Source organism: Polistes dominula, unplaced genomic scaffold, assembly GCF_049000335.1.
Source record: "Polistes dominula isolate Pdom_NZ unplaced genomic scaffold, Pdom_raw_medaka contig_23, whole genome shotgun sequence".
In the NCBI taxonomy this organism is placed as follows: Eukaryota; Metazoa; Arthropoda; class Insecta; order Hymenoptera; family Vespidae; genus Polistes; species Polistes dominula.
Genome location: NW_028300963.1, coordinates 4,042,501 through 4,064,543, shown reverse-complemented (window position 1 = coordinate 4,064,543; position 22,043 = coordinate 4,042,501). Strand labels below are relative to the sequence as shown.

Genomic DNA, 22,043 nt, shown 5'->3' with positions numbered 1-22,043 from the left:
ATACAATATAACTGCACAATACATCTATATTTATATTATCATACACTATCAATGAATACTGTATTGTTTGATAGTATTGTACCGTCATGGCGTTAAGTACCAACTATCGCTCTCTGGTAGTTACAGTAGTAACTAAAATGAATCTTGTTAGGAAAAAGAGAACTTGTAAGCTTTTATATACTTTTATATACTTTGCTCTTACTAATTTATTATAAAATTGTCGACAGATGGTATATTTAAATCTTACTACAAGATGGCGCTAAGACTTTCGATATTCAATAATCGAAATCGTTGATTATCGATAACTTCAAGTTTTCAAAAAATTCTAAACTCAAATAATTTCGTAAAATATTGTCTTCTAATATACTTTTGAAATATTTTGCAATTTTATTTAAAAATGAATAAGAATAATAGTAAAACAGGAAATAAATATGGAGTTAATCGTCCTCAACGTTTACGCCATAAAAATTTAAATAATGCCGATTCTGGTTCGTAAAATTTAAATTTATATTCGACATTGAATATTCGTATTTTTCTTTTTTTACGTTAACACACAAAACGAAAAAATAATATAAACAAATCAATTTTAAATAGTTCAACAAATTACGCAGACAACGTCAAAGAATATTAATGAAGAAAATGTTAGTATTTATATAATTTGTATGAAATTCTAAATATACGAAATTAACAAACGACTTTGATTTTAGAATCCAGTAGAAAAACCTGCAAGTACGTTGAAAATGGATTATTTAACTGAAAGGAGAATATCGCAAGCTGAATTGGACAGACGTTATACTTGGCTTCAACAAGCAAGATTGAGCATGTCATCTATAAAAGATCGTTGTCGTATCATTCACGAGGTTTATTTTTAAAAATAGTCAAACTTTTTAATTTTTTTTTTTAACTGTATTATTATCATAAAAATATATTGAATTTTTAGGTTCGTTTTCCTGATACTTTCAATGGTCTGTACAGTACACGTTTTTCTGCTGATGGTGACATTATTGTTGCATGTTTTGGAACAGGCAGTATTCAAGTATATAATATTATTTATTAATATTTGAAATATTCTATTAAATTGGCCAATAATTAATTTCAGAACTTACAATTTAAAAAATACTGACATATAATTTATTTAGATAAAAAAATATTAAAAATTTTTCAATAAGAAATACTGCATATAATCTATTTAATTATAAAATTTAATATAATAATTTAATTTATAATAATAATAATTATTAGACTATTATTATTAATTTAATTTAATTTAATTTAACATAATGATATAATAATTTCGCATAATCTATTTAAATACAGAATATCAAACATTTTCAATTGTAATAATATTAAATTTTATTTTTTAGATTCGTAGTGGCGAAACTGCGCAATTGAAAGCTACATTGAGAAGCGGAATGGCAACTTCGTTTCCAGTTATGTGTTGTAGATTTCATCCGTTAAAAAAGAATACATTTTATGCGTCTAGCGCATGCGGCAATATTTTTCAATGTAACACGGACAATAAAGAATTAATCAGATTTATTTCAGGTTTAATTTAACCAACAATTGTCGAAGTTAACACACTTGTCTACAGTTTTCATTTAAACATTCATAATATTCATGAATTAATTTAGAACCGAAAAATGAAGTTAATACGATAGACGTTAGCACAGAAGGAAGTTATTTGGTTACTGGTGGTAAAGATGCAGCTGTTAGAATTTACGATTCCGAAACTGGCAAGGTAAATTCAATTACATTCCTATCATTTTTCCATTTTATCTTTCACTCTGTGTAAAAACATTTTGATCGAATAATACAAATTATATTTAGCCAGTACTGACGTATCAAAAAACTGACGCTGATATGATACATAAAAAAGTCACGAGATTTCATCGCATGAGAATATTCGCCGCAAGGTTTCACAATATTTATACGAATTTGATTATCACCGGAGGCTGGGATGATACAGTTAGAGTAAATTTCAAATACATTCCTACTACCTACACGCGTATCTTTTTTTATTTAATTATTTTACTTTTGACATTTTTATTTGTAGATTTGGGATATCAGAGACGGTGGTGGATCCATTAGAACGATCAAAGGACCTCACATTTGTGGCGACGCTATTGATTTACGAGTAATATTGTTTTGCATAATAATTTTTTAATTGTATTTGTGTATGCATTTGATAATACAATTTTATTTCAGGAATCACACATTTTGACGGGTTCCTGGGTTGTTCGTGAAAGTCTTCAAGTTTGGGACTTGATGAGTGCTAAATTAATCGAGACTATAAAACCACGAAACAGACCAACCACATTAGAAGGAGAATTTCTTTATACAGTTCAATACTTTGATGGAGATCCTTATGGGGATCATATACTTGCTGGTGGTTCTGGTACCGGTGCTGTTGAAGTAATCAGTATAAAGGAACAAAAGGTTGTCAATTACCTTTCACAGTTCGTATTTATGTCACTTTATTATCTAACCTTTTCGAGTAGGTAATGGGTAGTTTCATCGTAAATAAACCGGCTATTGCGTTGGACAGTAATGGAACTACAATAGTCTACGGTGGTATGGAGTCTGTAATTAGGCTTGGTAATTATAGTTGAGAAAATAATTTTAACTGATTTCAATATTACATCTCATTTTTATTCATTTATGATTATTTTACTGTTTATTTAATAATGTATCAATGTATTAATTCTAAAATTTTACATATATAAATTTAAAACAGTACGACAGTTTGATTAATTTAATTTAGGTCGTATAACATTTGATTAATACATTTTTAATTTCGTTTATTACTCATTCTCTTTATGTGCTTAAAATTTATCTAATTTTTTTCTCTCGTATCCTGTTATATCTTCCTTTTTATTCTATGTATATAGTATATAATTTTGAAAATAAGATTGATAAATATTAATGAATATAGTTTTATATATTAACTTGTTGTACTACGTGTAAAGAGCGGTTTGATGTGCTCTGCAGAGTTGCGGTACGATGCACCTCGTTACACAGATAGGCCATGTATAAAGCGACGGTCATTGATGATCTTTTATATATATATATATATATATATATATATATATATATATATATATATATATATATATACACGCTTATATATTCTACATAGTTTTATATTTAATGAAAAAAATATATAATTCGATGTGTATGAATAAAAATAAAAATTGTACTATAATTATTCCCACAATTAAAAAAAAATAATGGGACATTCTAAAATTATCTTACTAATTGTGACGTTTTTTTTTTCTCAGAGACTTATTTATGTTTATATTTTTATCATAATACGTTACCTGAATGTAATCTACAATTGCAATTACCGTTGCATTCTTAGTGACGCGATGTTATTACCCGTTACAGTCCTAATTATAAGGTTGGAAGGAATGGTTAATGTAAGTTGAGACAACACAATCAACACAATGTTGAAAACATATCAAATATGACGTTAACTTGTGTCAAATGAAAAATTATTATCAACGTTAGATTTTTCTTTTATACATCTTTTGACTCATTTTTTTTTCATTTTTCATTATTTTCGATACCTTTTGTATTTTTGTTCTAATTACCCACATTGGCGAGAGTGCGCGTAAAACACTTTACGCTTGCTGATCATGAGAGTGTACCGTTATCACTTACCTAAACTTTCATTTTAGAGATACATAGTACGTATTTCAAATACGTTTACACTTCTATTTGCATATTTAAAGAACCATATCTTTATTATACACACACATACACATATATATGCGTATATCATTTTATTTGTTTACGCTAATATATCTTTATTATCTTTGAAACAAACAGTATAACATTCTCACGTTTATCTTATAAATAGATTCTATGAATTAACGGAGCAAATCCGGTCGGTTGATAGGAATTTATAATACATTTCTTAAATTTAAATATCGTGAGATAATCGTGCATTTAAATATTTGTTTTTTTATTCAATACAAGAAGATTACAAACGTACGTTATATTTAATATGAAAATTTTGCATTTATATCTTTGTTCTCGGAGAAAGTTAATTAAAGAAGAAAAAAAAGGGAAAGAGAGGAAAGGATATCAAAATAAAACTGCTAGATCATTTTTCAAATTTAATAAGCTTGTCATGTAATACGTAATTCTGATCTTTCAGGTTACTGGAACAAAAATTGTTTCTCCTAGGTACATTATACTAAGACAAGAAAAGAAAAGAAAAGAAAAGAAAGAAGAAAAGAAAAATAAGAAAATAATATTACCTTTGACCTGGAGTTCTCGTCAAGATCAAAAAAAGGATGAATGTACAAAACGGACATCATCAAAGAGAATGAAGCTTAGATCTCTTTCTCCTTCTTTAAAGAACTTGCTAGGAAAGTGTAACAGTAGGTTTCTCAAAGCATCAGTTAGGTACGCTCCCTGCCCGGTACGCTGGAGATGAACAGTGAGGTTCATCCAATATATGGAGACGTACGAAATCAGTCGAAGTAGTTTAACAAAACGCTTTGCTCTACACTCTCGGCAACACTCTGAGTGATTTTTTTAGTGGAAGGATATTCATTTTTAACGATCATCATCCACCAAAAATTTGGATGGATCTTTTCTATGAATTATATCACTAACGATAAAGCAGAAGAGAAATATTTTATATATCTCTGTTCGTTCTAAAGAAAAATCCAATCTCTTCGAATAATCCGAGTATGCACGCGAGTATTCAATGTGATTCAAGTATTATATCGAAAGTTAAATGATATTTGAAAATATGTTATCGGTGTGTATATTGTTAAAGAATCATCTGATAAGTTTTAAAGTGTTGTATATTTCGTTTTAATTGAAATAAGTTTATTGTTCGTTTTAATGATGATCTCTTGAGAGAATGAAGAAACGTGTTATCGAACTATGTATTATGTTTATAATCGTACATTGTGAAATGCTAGAAAAATTCAAAGGGATTCGTAGATGACACTAAATTGTTTTTATTTTATTCATTGATTAAAAACGTGTCTGATGCATCCAATAGAAATTAATATATCCTTCAACGCGATAGCTAAGCAATTCGCTTGCAAGCGTAGAAGAAGTATTGTACCTTTAACTTTAAAATTTATTTTATTTATTACCATATTTTATTGTGAAGTTCGAGGTACGTATATATTTATTAATACAATTTTTTTATTGTAAATTACTAAAGATTTTTTTTTTTTTTTTTTTGTATAAGAAAATTCGATGAGAAATGATACGCACATTTGGTTTGAAAGTTTTATAAAATTACAAAACTATAATTGGAAATTCTTTGAACGAGCTCTGATTACTTTTATACGTTTACAGATTTCGAATGCATTACTCACGCGATGCGATTCTTTTGATATTTTTTTAAAGAGTTGCACGAAAGCGTAAAATGTTAGAGACTGAAAGTAAATTATAGTAAAATACACGATAGAAATATATATATATATATATATATATATATATATCATTTTTCAATGAATTATTGTAATTAATGTATATACATTTTTGTCTAAGTAATAATAATTTATTATTTATTTTTACAGCAACAAATGTAACGCCATATACGATAAGAAAAACGAGCCATGGCTTAATTCATAGAGTTCATCGCGATGATTCGAATATCAAAGAATCAGTCATAGAACATGCTGAAAATTTAGAAAATTTGAAATCTTCGAAAAATACAAATGTAAGTGTACAATTTGATTTATCAACGCTTACCAATGCTACCAAGAATATTACCAAAGCTGATAAAACGATGTGAGTATATTGTTTTCAATAAGAAACAAAAATTAATTTATTATTTAAATATATACAATTAAAATTAATAAATTAATACATAATTGTGTAATTAAAAGTGATGGAGGTGAACTTACTAATCATACAAGATTTAAAAGAGGCGTCATTCATCTTTATAATATGGTAGTGTGTGCAACAGGATGTAATCCACTGGCTTATAAAGGATATGGTTGTTACTGCGGCTTCTTAGGATCTGGATATGTCATTGATGGAATTGATCGGTAAACCCTTCATTTTGTAATAAATTAATCAAAAAAATGTTGTGTGTTTTCCTAATGAAAAATTATTATTTTTAGATGTTGTAAAATGCATGATTGGTGCTATGATGCTACAGAATGTCCAATATTCATGGAATATATAGCACCATATTATTGGAGATGTTATCATGGTCACAAACCTGTATGTGGTAGGTATATCATTAACTGTTATAAGTTACAATTAGTCAAAATATACTGTGTAACGTAACAAATAATGTTTTTTTGATTTATAGCCGTTGAACATGGTAAATGGGGAGGATCAGGTTCGTGTGCTCAACGTTTATGCGAATGTGACAGGACTTTAGCTGAATGTTTGCGTCGTTATCCTTGCCCAACTACAAAAGCTGTTTGTACTTCATCACCTTGGAGACTAGTACAAAATCTTTTCATGATTATGTAGTTTCACGTACCATGTCAATTTTTAGGTATACCAAAGATGTAAAATGTATATTTTATAATGCAGATTAATAGTTTTCTATAATATATTTACAGATTGCGCATCTTTTAAACAGCAGAGCTTTTTATACCTCAGGAATTTATATTACAAAAATATAAAGTATAACTTTGTTTTAGTTACTCTTAATTTAAGAGTTTACCAGATGTTATAATGAAGAATAACTCTGTATAATTTATTTTATGTAAGTTTTATATTATTTAATTACTTTTAATTATTACTATTATTACAAGATAGGACCTCCCCTGATATGCACAACTCTATTTTGATATTTTTTAGAAATATCTTGTTCTATCTGTAAGAATATAAGAAGATTTGAGTGTTATTTATCATAAGTGCATTTATCAAAGATATTTTATCATAGTTATTAATAATTTTAAATGGTACCTCAGTCTGTAATTCTTTCATTCTTTGTACAGCATGATTTAATACAGGCTGCAAATTTATTATACGTTCTTGCGCTTCTTTCTTCTTTTGTACAGAAGTTTCTTGATACTTTAACATTCTCTCAACTACTGCTAATTTTTGTTGCAATGATAACGTTAATGTATCCGCGTAACTGCAAGAAATATTTAGCTATTTATAAAATGAAAAAGAAGTAAAGGAATATATTATTTACCTTGGAAGATTTCTGATAGAATATAAGTGTTGATATTTACTGTCTGACATGTCGGAAATAATACTTTGAATTTTATGCAACATACTTTGTACGCTTTGTAAATTAGAAAGTTGTACAATTTCTGATATCTCTTGTATATTACTGAAGGCCATCAAATCTTCCTTATTTTCTTGAAATTCATATTTGCGCATTTTTAAAAATGCTTCCAACTAAGAAATAATTAATATATGTTTAAAGAGTTTCTTATTAGAATAATTATCAATTTGATAAAGTAAATTAGCTATTTATATCTTACTTCGAATAAATCATTCATAAAGTCTATCATTGTTTGATGTTCTAGAATAGTCGGAGCGGGAAAATCAACCACTGATTCGTCTTCCAAACATATTATATCTATACCAGAATTCTCACACTTGATATTTTCCATATAACTATCATCACTTTCTATTCTTATATCATAAATTTCTTCCGTTTGTTTTTCATTACTATCTTCGACAACGACGATGTCAAAATCAGAACTAGACGTTAATTGTTGTGACGAATCTTCTTGCAAATATTCTGTCACCATAGTATTTCCTTTTTCTATAAAACAATTTAACATTTGATTTAATATTTATACAGTATATATATATATATATATATATATATATATATATATATATATATATACTTTTTTTTTTAAATTATTTTGGCATACCTATCACATGTTTTAAACATTTCAAACTATCTTCATTAATTTCTTTTCCACTGGTAAATTGCACATATGCTTCGTAAAAATTAATAACATCGTCCAAAGATTTAGCTTTTTCCGCTATTTTGGAACAAATTTTTGGTAATTCGGTTTTAGCAGTTTCACATAATTCAACTCGAATATTTTTACCAGGTATATTTAATTGTTTACATAGAGCATCGAATTCAGCTTTCGCCGTTCTTTCTGATTTTTTATATTTTTCTGTCTCTTTATCTAAATCCTATAAGATTTAATAACACATATGTGAACAAAATAATAGAATATTATCAACTTATTATAGAACAACTTACATCTTGTGTTTGTTGTAATTTTTGTATTTGTTTCTTTAAACTAGGTACATCGTATTTGACAAATTTCATCAACATTTGTGCAGCTTCTGCGAGGTATATATTATCTCTTTCATACAGAGACATAATTTCCTGCCAATCCTTCATTCTTTGTGACCCATATCTTCCAAACATATTTTTAGTATTTGCTTCAGTTTCTTTCAAAATTTCAATTAATTTAAGACAGTCAAAGTAATTGATATCTATAAAAATAAATATAAAATAATACAGGATCAAATAGAAATACAAATATATGGAAACTTAATGATTACAAATAATTTAAATGTTGATCATTACCAATGGTAGATAATAAACATGCAACATCATCTCTGACTGGCATATCTTTTATGGCATCGCTTATTTTTTCTCTAATAACTACAGCTTTTGAATACCAATCTTTTTTACAATGTCTTCTACTGATCAACCATTCCAACAATCTACTGACGTTAATATCTATGGGAATGTTTTGTTCCTGAAAGAGAAAATGTTGAAAAAATTGAAGATATTTTTGTAATAGATATCTTCTGTTCATTTATTATTAAAGTATCATTTATTTACTTACATTCATGATAAATAATATATATTAATTAAATATATTATATATAGTGTAACAGCTGTTATGGTTTATGTCAACTTGGATCATGTGAAACAACTGTCAGTATAGTTCAATTCGATCATAAACTACTAGCACCATCTGCTGGACAAGAAAGAAAAGTATTACAGATTCTGTCATTATTTTACTTGAGGATTATTTCATCTGTATTATTAGTATTTTATGACAAGGAAAAAGACAATTATCTCGTTACAATTTATTTAATTTATTTGAAAAAATTGAAGGTTTTATTTTGCGTTATCATTCTTTTTATGATTACTCGTAGATTTTTAACGTACAACACAATGTCAAAGCTTGTGGCATTGGATTTTGAAGTATTTGGAACAGTTCAAGGTATGTTATGAAAAAGTATTTGCAAAATAATTGTGGAGATATTAATTAATCTATTATTTATATTTTACAGGTGTCTTCTTCAGAAAGGTATGATGAATTTTTTTTTTAAACATTTCTGCATCTTATTTGCAGATTTAAATTGAATACTTGTTTCTATAGAAAATATGAAATCAACAATTTTTTAAATGATATTATAATGTACTAAATTATATAGGTTATAAATTGTACTTATTTGTTTCTACATAAAAATGTTTTTTTAATTTTATTTTTTAATGTAGTATACTCAACAAAAAGGTCAAGAGTTAGGTTTAAAAGGATGGTGCATGAATACGAGCAAAGGAACCGTAGTTGGACAATTGGAGGGTGAAGAATCTAAAGTGGAAGAAATGTATTTGTTTAGAATATTCATATTAATTCATTACAAGTTTTATTTATTAATATATTGCAATTATTTTTTAGGAAGCGTTGGTTGCAATATAAAGGAAGCCCTCAGTCATCTATTACCAAGGCAGTATTCCAGAATGAGAAAGAGATCACGCAGCCAACCTTTACAAATTTTGACATCAGAAAATAATTGTTGAAAGTAGGAAATTAAAATAGTTTCAAAGTTATCTTATTAATTTAAATAATAATATTTATTCTGTTAATAATGCAGTATTATCAATACTTTTGCTTTAATCGCACAATGAAAAAGGTGTTATAAATAAAATAATTAAAATAATTGTTACTCAAAATTTACTTTAAGCACATCATTTTGGAAAATTTAAGTCTAATACTCAATCAAAAATTAATAATTAATATTGTCAAGAGACAATAAATATTAATTATAATAATAATAAATTATATTCATTATAACCATATCTATTATCTTTCAAAATAATAAACAATCGATATTATGTTATTTCAATAATTGACATTTTGTATGTTCAAATAGCGCGCACTAATAGGAAACGTAAGAAGATGACAAGGCAGATGGCGCAGTTGTATAGACATGCGCAGAAAATCAGTTGCGTAGTTGCTTTTCGTGTTTCCGCGGTCAGTCATCATCGGTCTCATGGACGTGCGATTACCGCTTTCGGATATGTGAGTGTTTCTCGTGCGCAAAGCGAAGAGGAGGAGGTGAGAGAGAGAGAGAGAAAGATAGAACGAAAGAGAAAAAGATAGACAGAGAAAGAAAGAAGAAAAGAGAGAAAGAAATAAAGAAAGGAAGGAAGAAAGGAGAGTGAGTGAAAGATCATTCGATGGTTGTTCGGTTGTTCGGTTGTGCGGTTGTTGGAAGTATTGCGAAAGGAAGACACCTTGTATAGCCTATCATTTCTGCATCTGTTTGTTGTATCCACTTCCTAGGAGAGTTAATAACAGCAACAGCAGTAACAGTAGAAGCAGCAACAACAGCGACCTTCGTGCTAGCTGAAAAGAGAAAGATTTAGCTATGCGCTCTGTGCAGATTGACTTGAAATCAGTATTTCTACCTATTCAAACTACAGTGGTGGTGACAAAGAAGAAGACGATCAAGAAGACGACCAAGACGACGATTACGACGGCAACTATTCGTCCGTGATAACGGCAGACATTGTCGCGATTTAGATGCGCGATGGAGTCCATAAGAAAGTGGTTTTACAGGCCTAAGGTAAATACTTTTTTCTATATACATATATTCTATTTTATTTCTTTTATATTTAATTTTATTTCTTGCATTAGATATGTTTTTCTCTCTCTCTCTCCTTGTTCATGCTATATATACAGACCATCAGTCTGTCTCTCTGCAACTTGTATGCTTTTATAACTGATCGAACGTATGCACTTTCTCATATGTATATATATATATATATACATATAGGTGTGTATGTAAGTAGTACGTTTGTTACTCTTCTCCTTTTTACCACCTGCATGCTATTGCTACCTGTTTAACAAAATTTCTCACGTTGTCGAAACCCACCCCTTTACCCTCCCCCTTTCTTTATCGTCCTCAATGAGAGATCAAATTTACCTCGTTATATCACTCTCATTTTTACTCCATCAAGCTTGTAAACATATTATAAACACATATTCCCCACCACTCCCATATTTTCCTTTTCTTACTCTTTAATCTTTTTTAAAGAAGATAAAAAAAGAATGAAAATATGTTGAAAAGAAAAATATTGGAGTGTTCGTTCTTAGCTCTTTTTTTTTGGTTGTTGTTTACATAAATCCGACAAACTTACAGCGTTATCGCGAACGTGCATTAGATCACGTTCCAATACTCGTAGAAGGAAAGAAAGAAAGAAAGAAAGAGATAGATAGATAGATAGATTTAATTAGAAAAAGGAAAATTTGAGAAGAAACAAACAGAGGTCGGAATTTTTGGTCTATTTTTACATACGTAATCATTCAATCAAACTATAATCTATTCGTAAAGGACATTTGTTTAATATTTGATTAATCATTGCAGATGTGTTTTTAACAAACCAGATGTGTGTAATTCTTCATCAGGAAATATACATTTTTGTATATGTGTATACCAGTAGAAAGAAGATATTGTAAAAAGAATGATAGATGTTCCAAAGTTTCAAGCATGTTGGTGGTAACTATTGTTCGAGTAAAAAAAAAGAAAAACAAAAACTGTTAGATTCATTTTTCCTCTGTAAGGACGATTGGATTAATTTAGAAGGAAACATTTCGTGTCGGGATGTTGCACAACATGGTGGGAGAGAGAGAAACCCGAGGAATAAGAGAAGAAGAAGGAGTGGAGGTGGCGATGCTCGCGCGTATCGTCTTTTTAACGTCTCTACATGCGTGTGTATGTGTGTACTGTTCGTTTTCTGTACATTTATATACTATATATATATATATAAATTTATGTATGTATGTGTGTATGTGTGCTTGTCACTCGATATCTCTTCGGCCGTGTCGAGGTTACGCGGCAGGTGAAAGAAAAGGTAGCTTTTAACGTTGAAAACTCAAGCAAGCTGTGCTATCGGTTTATTCGCCGTTTAGTTTTTCAACGTTAATTCCCAACTTAAACGAAGTAACGATTGTAACGAACAAACAAAGTAGCGAAACACTAAACTAACTACCAATATCATTTCCGTTTAATTACGTTCTACTACGCACAATCGTATTTATTTATATACACCTTTGTGTATATATATATACATATGTATATATATATATATATATACAATGTATACATATGTATATATGTGAGATCAGGTAAAAGCGCGTGTTTGTATAAAGATTCTTTTTATTTTCTTTTTTTAAAACATTTTTCGTTAATCGTATAGAGTTACATTCGATAGAGTTTTTTTTTTTTTTTAATTTAATTTAATTTAATTTTATTTTATTTTATTTTATTTTATTTTTATATTGTACTTTTGTAATTATTGGAAGAAATATTCAGGGATTCCCCGTCTACCTTTTCTTTCTTTCTTTCTTTTATTTTTAGTTTTTATTTCGCGATATATTTCTAATCATTTTGAGATACATATATATATATATATATATATATATATATATATATATATATATATATATCAATTTGTTGTGTAAAAAAGAAAATATTAAAATTGACGATAGACATTTGTATTAATTTACACACCTTTATAATTTGTACAGATAAAAGTGTGTACAAGGTTCAAGGATTTTTCGTTGAATTGAATTTATCGTAGAATAATTTTTCTTTCTTTTTTTTCTTTCTTCTTCTTATTCTTGTAAATGATTAATTTTGCAATTATTGAGAAAAAATATTTAATTTAAATGTCATTCTTTATTTATTTTTATTTTTATTTTTTTCATTTTATTTCGTGAACCATTTATATTCATTTTAATTTGTAGATTAATTAAAAAAGAAAGAAGTTACAATTTGATATACATTTAAATTGTACGCAGATGCATTCCTTATTCACATCGTCTAGTCATTGTGCCAAGTTGTTACGATCGCATATTCGTAAGATAACAACTTCGACGAATGTTAGAAGGGTGTATATATATACATATATGTATAATAATAGCTTAGAAAAGTTTTTAGAAAGAGAAAGATAAAGAAAGAGAACAAAATTAAGATATAATCTATCGTAAATTCAAATTATAAACCACGTGAATCATTTTTTATTCAATTACTCGAAATAGTTTTTTAATGTTTTATTTTACTTTATTTTTTATGATAGATATATGTGCCCATAATTATGAGAGTGGTCTATGTATCTCTTGTTTTGAAATATTCAAAGATTTATATTTGAACACTCTATATGAATTCTATAAAATATTGAAATAACAGACATTATCTAACGCTTCATTTTTGACAATATCGTTTTCAATTACATTAAATTTATTTAGTTTAAAATAATGTGGTGCATAATAACAACTGATAAACTCATTTTTATTTTTATTTTTTATTTTGGCTTAGACCACTTTCATAATTATGGGCACATATATATATCAAAGTGAAATGAATTTCAATTTAAAAAGACTAAACGATGAAGAGAGAAAGAGAGAAAGAGAAAAAGAGTGGGAAGGAAGGGAGGAGGAAGAGAGGAATGATTTTAAAAAGGGAGTCGTATAATCTAATAAATATTGCAGGTGAACAATGACGGGAAATTCCCGTTATTAGCAACGTGCTATGTTTAAATAATTCGTTGAAAAAGTATCACGCAAGTGGATAATCTTTTCTCTCTCTCTCTCTCTCTCACTCTCTCTCTCTCTCTTGTACCCGTACTGTTTTTTTTTTTTTTTTTGTAAACATATTTAGTTCTTTTTTTTAATCTATTATTCTTGGATTTTCTTTCATCATTTTTTATTTCGTTTCAATTTATCTTTTTATTACAAGTTTGAGCAAGTGAAGTAAAAGACTATTTCAAAGTGTTTTTATTTTCTTTTTTCTTTGTGTTTCTCTCTCTCTCTTTCTCTCTCATACCTCTTGGAGTTTAAAACTCGTCACATTCCAAGTATTTTCCCTCTTGTTTTGGTGCACTTCTACTTTTTTAAACTCGCGCATGCCTTTTTCTTACTCATTCCTTGTTTCTTCGTTATTTCCCCGCTGATTGCATCTTAATATCTAGTTATTACTCGTTATTGGCTTCCTTATTTTTAAATTAACTCTGACGTCATATAACTATCATCGAGAGATATCAAGAACACGCAAGAGATTCATCTTTTCTTTTCTTTTATTTTTTATTTTTATTTTATTCTATCCTTTTTCTTTTCCTTTCTTTCTGTCTTTTTATTGCTTCGTATTTGATCGTTTCAAATTTATTTTGAATATTTGCCAAATATTAATATTTATTATTATGTTTACCTACTCTTTCTTCATCGTTCAAAAAAAAAAATAATTAATAGATGAATTTTAGTATTCTTATTAAATCAAGTTTTTAATTAACGTGAAATTGCATTAACCACAAAGAAACAATATATAAAATAATATATTGCAATAATATATAAAATAACAATATATAAAATACTATAATAATATATAAAATAATATAATATATTTAACCCTTTGACTGGTACGCCGTAATCATATGTTTTGCCCAGTAGTACGCCATTGCATTATTTTTATTATTCAAAGAATATAATGGCATAATACTAAATTGATATTAATAAAAAATTGTAATTGTTCAATAGGACACTTTTTATTTCAAAGTATCTTCTAATATATCTGTCATATTCAAATACACTAACTTTCAATTTCCATTTAATTTTTTATAATTGTAAAACGTTCATACGCTCCTGTCACCAATGACCAACATGACAGTCAAAGTGTTAATAATATTAAATAATAATAACAAAATATAAAATAATAATATATAATGAATGAAATAGAAACAATTCGTTTGATCATTAATTTTGAAAAAGTTATCATCACGTGTTGTTATCTCATAACTTTTGACAAAGTTCGATTTCATGATACGTAGAATTTCGTTGACAACCTTTGTAAGATAATTAAATGCCATGTTTCACTTGTAATTAATACATAATGATAGACACTCGTCACGTAGCGTGCTTCTAGACGTAACACACACATACACACACTAATATACATCAACTACATTATTATTTACCGATACATGACACGATACGACACACCACACCATACCACACGCGGGAGTTTCGAATCTCTTCTTCCTCCTCCTCCTCCTCCTCCTTCTCCTTCTCCTCTTCCTTCCTAGTTTTTGAAAGAGAATCCGAATAAGAAATTTCTCTTTTGTCATGGTCTTTGTGTAAACACGTTAGATTTTCTATTTCGATGCTGTCTTACACGAGCTCAACATACAAAATAAGATTAGAAACGTGACAAGAAAACTTAACTTTCGATTATTTTAAATAAACGCGCTTCAACTTCTTCCGAATTTTATTTTCCTTTTTTTTTTTGTTTTTTTTTTTTTTTTTTTGATACCTTAAAAGTAAAATTAATTATTTAAAGAAAACAATGTTATAGAAAATTTTTATCATTCAACAAAATTTTCATTCGGTTTGAATAAACGCGGGAAAAATTTTCTTTTTCTTTGTTTTCTTTTTATTTTATTTTATTTTTGTTTTGTTTTGTTTTGATATTTCGAAAGTGAAATTAATTATTTAATGAAATAAACGTTGCAGAACAATTTTATTTTCCTTTGTTTTCTTTTCTTCTTTTTTACTTTTGATACCTCGAAAGTGAAATTAATTATTTAAATAATACAACTTGGTAGATAATTTTCATTTTATTCGAATAAAACGATTCGAGATCTCGAAAGCGCGTCAATATTTTAGCGGTAAATTTAAAAATGTACTTACGTACTCACGTATACCGATATTCGTTATTCATATTACGTTGTTTTTCTTTCGTTGTAAATAATTTGATTATCACATTCGTAACGAATGACGAATAAAAAATGATGTTAAGAACCGTGTGAAATATTTTTTTTTTTTTTCTTATTTTAAATAGAAAAGCAAAACAAAAAAAAAACAAGTAGATACGAACAGTAGAAAAAAATAATAATAATAATAATAATAAAACGAAACGAAGGATTGATAAATCTCACGATAACGGATGCGGTCTGTGGTTTCATTCTGCAAAGAAAGCGATCATCGTCCTTTTATGGAGAACGCGTGAATACGAAGAGTTATGAGAAAACAGGAAATATAATGGATTACTGTATGAGTAATTCCTATTTCTTTATATTATTTTTATAATTTTTTTTTTTTTTTTTTTTTTTTTTTTTTTCATTAGAATTAGGTGAACGCATTTTATATTTTGAAAAATTTTAATTGGTGTGTCATATGTTTGTTCTACGTAATCGTTATCGTATATTTTTTTATTATCTATATTAGTATTATAAAATATTTCATAAATGTAAAAAAAGAAAACAAAAAATAACATTCGTTATCATACGTAACATTATTTACAAAATTTATAATATAAAAAATAATCTTTTACACATTTAACCCTTTACGGAAGTATTGAATTTGGACATAGGTGTTGTACTAGTCGGAATTAATTTATATTTTATAATATATATATATATATATATATATATATATATATATATATATATTTATTTAAATTTATATTAAATTTTAATTATATTAATTTATATTAAAATTTTAATTTCATTATTTGTATATTAATTACAAATTTGTAATAAAATATATATTTTATATATTTTACATATATCTTTATAAATATAAATGTAATAATATTTATTATTATTATTATTATTATTATTATTATTATTATTATTATTATTATTAATATTAATATTAATATATATATAATATAATATAATAACTATATAATAAAATATATTTTAAAAACTATAACAAATAACTGTATACTAAATATATAAATAAATAAATAAATATATATATATATAAGATTAGCACGGTTTCTTGTGTTGGTGGTATGATAATAATTATAATTAATTTTATTTCGTTAATTTAATTTATCAACTATCATTTAACCCTTTGACTGCTACAGACGCATATATGCGTCTGGCGGAAGCTATCGGTATGGACTAAGGACGCATATATGCGCTTTCTGTAAGTGTTCGGCATGGACTAAGGACGCATATATGCGTTTGTCAATTTTTCGAGCACCTACACAGAATTAATACCATTATGCGTCTGTGAGATACGTATAAATGCATTCCTTAGCAACGGCAATAAACAAATGCCAAAAATGCATTATATTATAATATATATATATATATTATATTATATTTATTAAATTTAGTTTTCCAGTTTATTGTTTTCTATTTTGTTACACAAATTTTAGTTTATTTTAAGTTTCAACGTCAATAATAAGGAATACTAAAAAATAATACTAATAAATAATTAATTCTAAAAAATAACGCTCTTGAATTATTTAATCTCGTACGAAAGTACGATTTATGCTTTGAGTAGTTCATCAACAGAGTTCAGTCTACCGAAAAAGTATTCAGTCCACAGCGATCGTTAGTACTCGCCGCGCGCCGTCCGTACGGACTGCATAGGCCAGGAGTGTTCAGCAGTCAAAGGGTTAATAATTCTAATAATAGAACTTACAGAAAAAGAAATAAAGGAATGATTTAATTGATATAAAAAAAAAACACACACACACACACAAGAAAAAAAACAAGTGGACGTTCAAGGGTAAGAATGATGAAGATGGATAGATAGACATAAATGAGAGTAGTTTAGGGTGTGGGGTAGGGTGTAATACTTCACGCTAAGTGGATCATCCACCCAACTATGAAAGTATGAATGAAGAAAAAGGGAATGAAAAAGAAAGAATAGGAAGGGGGTGAAAATTAACGAAGAAGAGGGTTGAACATTCGTCTACACATAATGTAAAACCAACTAGGATAGTCGTGGTCTAACTGTTGGAGTAACTATGACGTGTATAAGGGTGACTCAAGAAAAATGGGCGATGGGGAGGATATTGGAATGGTGTACATATATATATATATATATATATATATATATATATATATATATATCATGTATATAACTATGTATGTACATATGTGTATATCTTCTATATATTGACGTTGAGGGTTGGACGACGGGGTCAATGGTATCGAGAGGATGACTCATTTGCACCGAAGGACTTTTTGCATATTATCCAGAGACCATCTATGGGTTAACGATCCTAAAAAGTCGTCTGTTATTTTTTTTTTATATATTCTTCTTTCTTTTCTTTATTTTATTCTCTTTTTTTCTGTTTTTTTTTTTTTTTTTTTTTTTTTTTAACCACGCCTACGTTTATAAGTGTCTGTAAGCTTTTTTCTTTTTTAAATGCATATTATAAATTCTTTTTTTTTTTCTTTTTTCAAGGTAACTTGTTAACTTGTAATTAGAACTTATCCAAAGTTTCCTTATTTTATTTTATTTTATTTTTTTTTTTTTAATATTTTGCACGTATTATATATTCCTTTTTTTTTTTTTTTTTTAAATAATAATCAATGTTATTCTCAGTATAACGTAAAATAATATATTAAAGATAAATTAGTTTCATTTAAATATTTATTATTACATACATATACATTATGTTATATATTTTTACAAATCATTATACATACATATACATTATACTATATATTTTACACATATTATTTTACATACATATACATTATATTATATGTTTACATACGTCATTATACATACATATTAATATGTTTATATATATATATATATATAAATTTTTCAATTAGATATCGCAAGAGATGTAACTCGCACGAAGAATATTTCTACTTTTTTACATTTTATATTATTTTTACATTCTACCTTTTTTCTCTTTTCCTGTTTATCACAAACACACATATATATAAATAAATATATGTAATGTATATATGTGTATCTAATACCAAGTTGTTTTTTTTTTTTTTTTTTTTTTTTTTTTTTTTTTCGTAATGTACGCGCAAACTCGAGGACGACGCGACACGAAGGTCGTAAATACTTCTCTCACACACAACTTGCTACTTCTTTTTCTTTTCCTTTCCGTATATACATACTCGCATTACATATATACATATACATGCGTGTATGCACGCATGTATATATAGAGATATTTACACACGTAATTGTTGACAATGCGTATTCGTTTAAAAAAAAAAAAATAATTTTAAACGACCGATAAAAGATAGACCGTGACTCTTGAATTCTATGCAATACACGCATGGTGTACTCTCTCTTTTTTTTCACATACATATGCACACATATTAACACACACATATATATATATATACATATGTAAGAAGTACGTAAGAAAAGGTTAGGAAAGTTCGTAGAAAACTTTTATTTAAATATTTTTAAGATTCTCTCGAAGGATTTTTTTATTTATTTATTTATTTATTTATTTATTTATTTATTTAATTATTTATATCAGCAAAAATTTTTATTTATCTATTATATCTGTTGAATTTTTATTTGATTTGATTTTATTTTTTTTTTTCTAATGTAAGTAAAATATATATATATATATATATATAACACTTGATTTTTATTTAATTTTCTTTTGTAACTTTATTTTGTAAGAAAAGTACTTTTTCCAATTTCGAGTTTTCTTCAAGATTGGCACAATCAAAATGAATTTCGTATTATCTCACAATAAAAGGTTCAAAAGCGTACTAGGAAGTAATAGAACTGTGAAACGTGAAACGGAAAGAACGCTATTGCGTGACGTAATATGAAAGACTTCTTTTTTTTTTTCTTAACAAAAGCTACATTTATATATTATATATATATATAATATAAATATAATATAAAAATAATATAATAATATAAAAAAATATATATATACCTAACTATAAGCAATTCTTTTCCTGTTGCGTTTTACAGGAAATTAGAATTTTTTAAAACAATGTATAAAGATACTTGGTAGTACTATCATCACGATGAATATGACGATGATGATGATGACTACTACTATGATAATGATGCATAACGATGATGATGATGATGACAATGAAATTGTGAGCGTGTTCCTTCGCAATTTTTCGCATAACTACACGCAAAAACGAACACGAATACGATTTCACGAGAGAACTCGTACAAAACATAGAATTCTTTAATGTATATATGTTTGTGTGTGTGTGTGTTTTTGTGTGTATATTTCAAGAACATCATGCAAATTATTCTCTTAAAGTCGACTGGAAGAAAATTGTCATGGAAATTGGGAGAGGGATAGTGGGGAAATAAGGGCAAACCGAATATGAAAGTATAATCGTTCTTTATAAACTTGACGAATGCAAAATATTTTTGTTCAATATGAAAGAAGCATAGTAATCCTTTCCTTCCCTTCTTTTTTTTTTTTTTTTTTTTTGTAATCTCCTTTGTTAAATATATCGTGTCTCGTGTCGTGAAGTTGAAATACATCGTTCATTATGAAAATAAGAATAAATTTGAAATAGAAAAAAAAAAAAAAAAGAGAAAACAACAAGAAAAACAGAAACGAAAAATGAATCTTTTTCGTTAATTTTTTTTTTTTTTTTTTTTTTTTTTTTTTTTAATAATTTTTTTATACTTTAATTATGTTTTTTATTGGTTTTTGTTTTTTAATTATGTTTTTGTATTTGTAGGTACATTAATGAATCGTATTTATCAAAGATTGCATATTAGAATTGATTGTATTATAATTTATGTAATTAAAAATTATAATAATAATAATTATTATTATTATTTTATATATATATATATATATATATAATTAAATTTAATATATAATAATATATAATTAAATTATGCAATTAAATATTATATATAATATTATATTAATTATAATACATAATAAATAATAATATTATAATTATATATATAATTATTAAATTTGTATTATTAATAATTAATATTATTTAGTATTTTTTTTTTTTAGTTAATGAACTAATTAAATTAATATTATTTATTCACATATATATATATATATATATATATATATATATATATATATATATATATTTGGCCAATTTAGGAAAAATCTTCGTGAACTTGTTTAAAGTTTTATGTATTCTAACATGTTCGCATCAAGAATGTATCTATGTATGTACATATATATATATATATTGTTTCCTATGTGTATATTTGTATATGTGGGAGAGAAGCATATACGATGGTTGAGGAGAATGGTGTGCCAGTGATTCTGGTATTTCTCGTGACCTAGATACTGAACGATTCGAGGAAGGGTACATAATCTCGCATAATAGAGTAAGATTATTACCATTGTCATCGTTCTTATTACCAGCTTCGATTTATATGTATATTGTTGTCAATTGCAATGATCATTTGCTAATATCTTTACGTATTATAATTAAATCCCCATGTTATAGGATAAATGTGGTAGCAATAATCATCGAATTTTCTTTTCATTTTAAGATATTAAAGAAAATATTCAAAGTAATTTTGTTCATTTAATGTACGTTTTTCTTTTCAATAATTTCTCACAAATAAATTGTTAATTTATTATAAAATTTATATTATCAAAATAATTAATATTATTTAATATTGTTTTTAATTAATGAACAAATAAAATTAATTGTTTAATAGTTTACAAACAAACAATTATGTTATACGTATTTGTGTATAATTAATTATTTTGTAATTTCAACGATTAGTTGGTTTTTGTGGATAAAATACGCTTCAATTAACAGGTATTATCGTCTCCATTATAATTAATCATTATTTCTAAAATTTCACACACATACTTGTACAAACATATATTATACTCACACAGACATGCGTGCACATATAAAAGGGGGAAAATTTCATTTAGACAGATTGAAATTGTCTGACTGATTAAAATTTTCGTAGAAAAATTTATTATCTTCTATCTTTTTCTATTTTTACTTTGTCTTTTTCTTTCTAATTAACCTTCGTACGATCATTTCTATTTTAATATCAATCATTATCATACAAACGATGCAACAACATGTCGCAAATGATTAGCAAAGACAGAGAATGGTA

The 22,043-nt window shown here is 26.6% G+C and overlaps 6 protein-coding genes and 2 long non-coding RNA genes across 14 annotated transcripts in view; 5 read left to right on the top strand and 3 right to left on the bottom strand.

The window, feature by feature from the left end:
• Positions 1–277: 277 nt before the first annotated feature.
• Positions 278–3,089, top strand: LOC107065750 (mitotic checkpoint protein bub-3). 7 transcript variants are annotated; one of them, XM_089172717.1, is made up of 8 exons: positions 278–488; positions 595–641; positions 708–860; positions 941–1,036; positions 1,365–1,430; positions 1,546–1,738; positions 1,828–1,971; positions 2,054–2,134. In XM_089172717.1, the coding sequence occupies exons 1-6, from the start codon at positions 398–400 to the stop codon at positions 1,549–1,551; spliced, it is 459 nt and encodes a 152-aa protein (XP_089028843.1). In that variant the 5' UTR covers positions 278–397; the 3' UTR covers positions 1,552–1,738; positions 1,828–1,971; positions 2,054–2,134. The 7 variants fall into 7 exon arrangements, with proteins under 7 accessions (XP_089028843.1, XP_089028840.1, XP_089028839.1 ...); XM_089172714.1 differs by having other exon boundaries at positions 1,365–1,738; positions 1,832–1,971; XM_089172713.1 differs by having other exon boundaries at positions 1,365–1,738.
• A 1,903-nt stretch (positions 3,090–4,992) lies between these two features.
• On the top strand, positions 4,993–5,770 carry LOC149032532 (uncharacterized). Its single transcript, XM_089172719.1, has 2 exons — positions 4,993–5,140; positions 5,550–5,770. The coding sequence occupies exons 1-2, from the start codon at positions 5,008–5,010 to the stop codon at positions 5,765–5,767; spliced, it is 351 nt and encodes a 116-aa protein (XP_089028845.1). The 5' UTR covers positions 4,993–5,007; the 3' UTR covers positions 5,768–5,770.
• A 2-nt stretch (positions 5,771–5,772) lies between these two features.
• On the bottom strand, positions 5,773–6,337 carry LOC149032531 (uncharacterized). The gene is made up of 2 exons (XR_016176636.1): positions 6,200–6,337; positions 5,773–6,074 (listed from the first exon to the last, which is right to left on the bottom strand). It is a non-coding gene; the product is annotated as an uncharacterized LOC149032531 (long non-coding RNA).
• Positions 6,072–6,461, top strand: LOC107065589 (uncharacterized). Its single transcript, XM_015319434.2, has 2 exons — positions 6,072–6,208; positions 6,293–6,461. The coding sequence occupies exons 1-2, from the start codon at positions 6,109–6,111 to the stop codon at positions 6,457–6,459; spliced, it is 267 nt and encodes an 88-aa protein (XP_015174920.2). The 5' UTR covers positions 6,072–6,108; the 3' UTR covers positions 6,460–6,461.
• Positions 6,462–6,687: 226 nt separating this feature from the next.
• On the bottom strand, positions 6,688–8,904 carry LOC107065654 (CDK5 regulatory subunit-associated protein 3). Its single transcript, XM_015319545.2, has 8 exons — positions 8,772–8,904; positions 8,507–8,681; positions 8,174–8,412; positions 7,830–8,103; positions 7,428–7,714; positions 7,133–7,341; positions 6,901–7,072; positions 6,688–6,808 (listed from the first exon to the last, which is right to left on the bottom strand). Exons 1-8 carry the CDS (start codon positions 8,775–8,777, stop codon positions 6,740–6,742), a joined length of 1,431 nt encoding a protein of 476 aa, XP_015175031.1. The 5' UTR covers positions 8,778–8,904; the 3' UTR covers positions 6,688–6,739.
• A 69-nt stretch (positions 8,905–8,973) lies between these two features.
• On the top strand, positions 8,974–9,877 carry LOC107065652 (acylphosphatase-1). The gene is made up of 4 exons (XM_015319544.2): positions 8,974–9,155; positions 9,226–9,242; positions 9,434–9,543; positions 9,615–9,877. The coding sequence occupies exons 1-4, from the start codon at positions 9,074–9,076 to the stop codon at positions 9,727–9,729; spliced, it is 324 nt and encodes a 107-aa protein (XP_015175030.1). The 5' UTR covers positions 8,974–9,073; the 3' UTR covers positions 9,730–9,877.
• LOC149032530 (uncharacterized) lies at positions 9,822–10,768 on the bottom strand. Its single transcript, XR_016176635.1, has 2 exons — positions 10,628–10,768; positions 9,822–10,565 (listed from the first exon to the last, which is right to left on the bottom strand). It is a non-coding gene; the product is annotated as an uncharacterized LOC149032530 (long non-coding RNA).
• Positions 10,559–22,043, top strand: part of LOC107065651 (lateral signaling target protein 2 homolog) — a 32,039-nt gene continuing 20,554 nt past the window's right edge. The window contains 1 exon segment of the mRNA XM_015319543.2: positions 10,559–10,785. Coding sequence (XP_015175029.2) covers positions 10,750–10,785 — 36 coding nt within the window. The 5' untranslated portion in view covers positions 10,559–10,749.